Here is a 999-nt window from a genome sequence, read left to right as displayed (position 1 = left end):
ATGGAAGATTTCAATTTGTTGGCTGCGGACGGAATTGTCGTTTGTTGTTGTTGTTGTTGTCCTTGTTTGATTTTACAGTTTATCGTTTTCGTCTTGCTTAGACTACCTAAGAAACTGGTTAAGAAGTCTAGAAGGCTTGTTCGCAAGAGATGCAAGAAAAAAAATAAGAAGAAGAATGAGAAGAAGATTATGGTGATTGAAAATGATCGATTTTCCGAAGAAAAGGATGGAATTCCCAGAATTGCTTCAAACAGTTACAATGACTGTGGATGGGTTATGCAGGAAGTTGAGAAGGTTTTAACCGAGTTCTCTCAGCAAGGAGAGTTCGCATTTGGAAGCTTTTGGGGTCAAAGAGACGACTCAAGAAGATTGCAACCAGATTTGGAGAGAATGGAATTTACAGAGGTTGTACAATATTGCAATTTGGTGGAAATGATAAAATCATTTGAACATACATGATCTCTTCTTTATTCTTAAATATTAGTAATAATTAGTAATCATGTAGTATGAAAAACCAAATTCATAGGAAAACTCGAAAAGGAGTCTATTTTAGTTTCTATTCAGGGAGATTTGGTTTATGCTAAAACTAGCGGCTACTTAACAACTTAATTTGTCTATTTACTTTGAATACTTGGCTTCGAATGAGGTTTATCTCATTTACCACCTTATTCTAGCTTGTGCGACGATACGAATATGAGCCGCGGAGTAAATTGATCGTTAATATAAACACAAAAATTCTATATGAATCGAGAGATTCAAACAACGTGAAAACTACCTTTCACATAATTTCCAACGGCCCCATCATAAGTGGCCCCCCTGCTCAGGGCCGGTTTTGAAGGAGTGCAAGAGTGTGCTCTTGCACAAGGCATCCCATTCATGAAGGCGTATTTTTAAGCGGTGTTCAGTATTGGGCCCAACTTAAAAATGCCCAATATTTTTTGGTTGGAATGGAACTTAAAAATGCCCATTGGATAATTTAACTTCTCTAGTTTTCTTAAA

At 36.6% G+C, this 999-nt stretch overlaps 1 protein-coding gene across 1 annotated transcript; it reads left to right on the top strand.

Annotated features, from left to right (window-relative positions):
• LOC113293376 lies at positions 1 to 586 on the top strand. The gene has a single exon (XM_026542032.1). It carries the CDS (start codon positions 1 to 3, stop codon positions 457 to 459), a length of 459 nt encoding a protein of 152 aa, XP_026397817.1. The 3' UTR covers positions 460 to 586.
• The last annotated feature ends 413 nt before the right edge of the window (positions 587 to 999 follow it).

Source organism: Papaver somniferum, chromosome 7, assembly GCF_003573695.1.
Source record: "Papaver somniferum cultivar HN1 chromosome 7, ASM357369v1, whole genome shotgun sequence".
NCBI classification, from domain to species: domain Eukaryota; kingdom Viridiplantae; phylum Streptophyta; class Magnoliopsida; order Ranunculales; family Papaveraceae; genus Papaver; species Papaver somniferum.
The sequence above is the reverse complement of the archived record's forward strand: the minus strand, read 5'-3'. Positions and strand labels throughout refer to the sequence as shown.

Bases quoted from the DNA above. Each gene is read 5' to 3' on its own strand.
- LOC113293376 (XM_026542032.1), top strand. From the start codon at position 1: ATGGAAGATTTCAATTTGTTGGCTGCGGACGGAATTGTCGTTTGTTGT.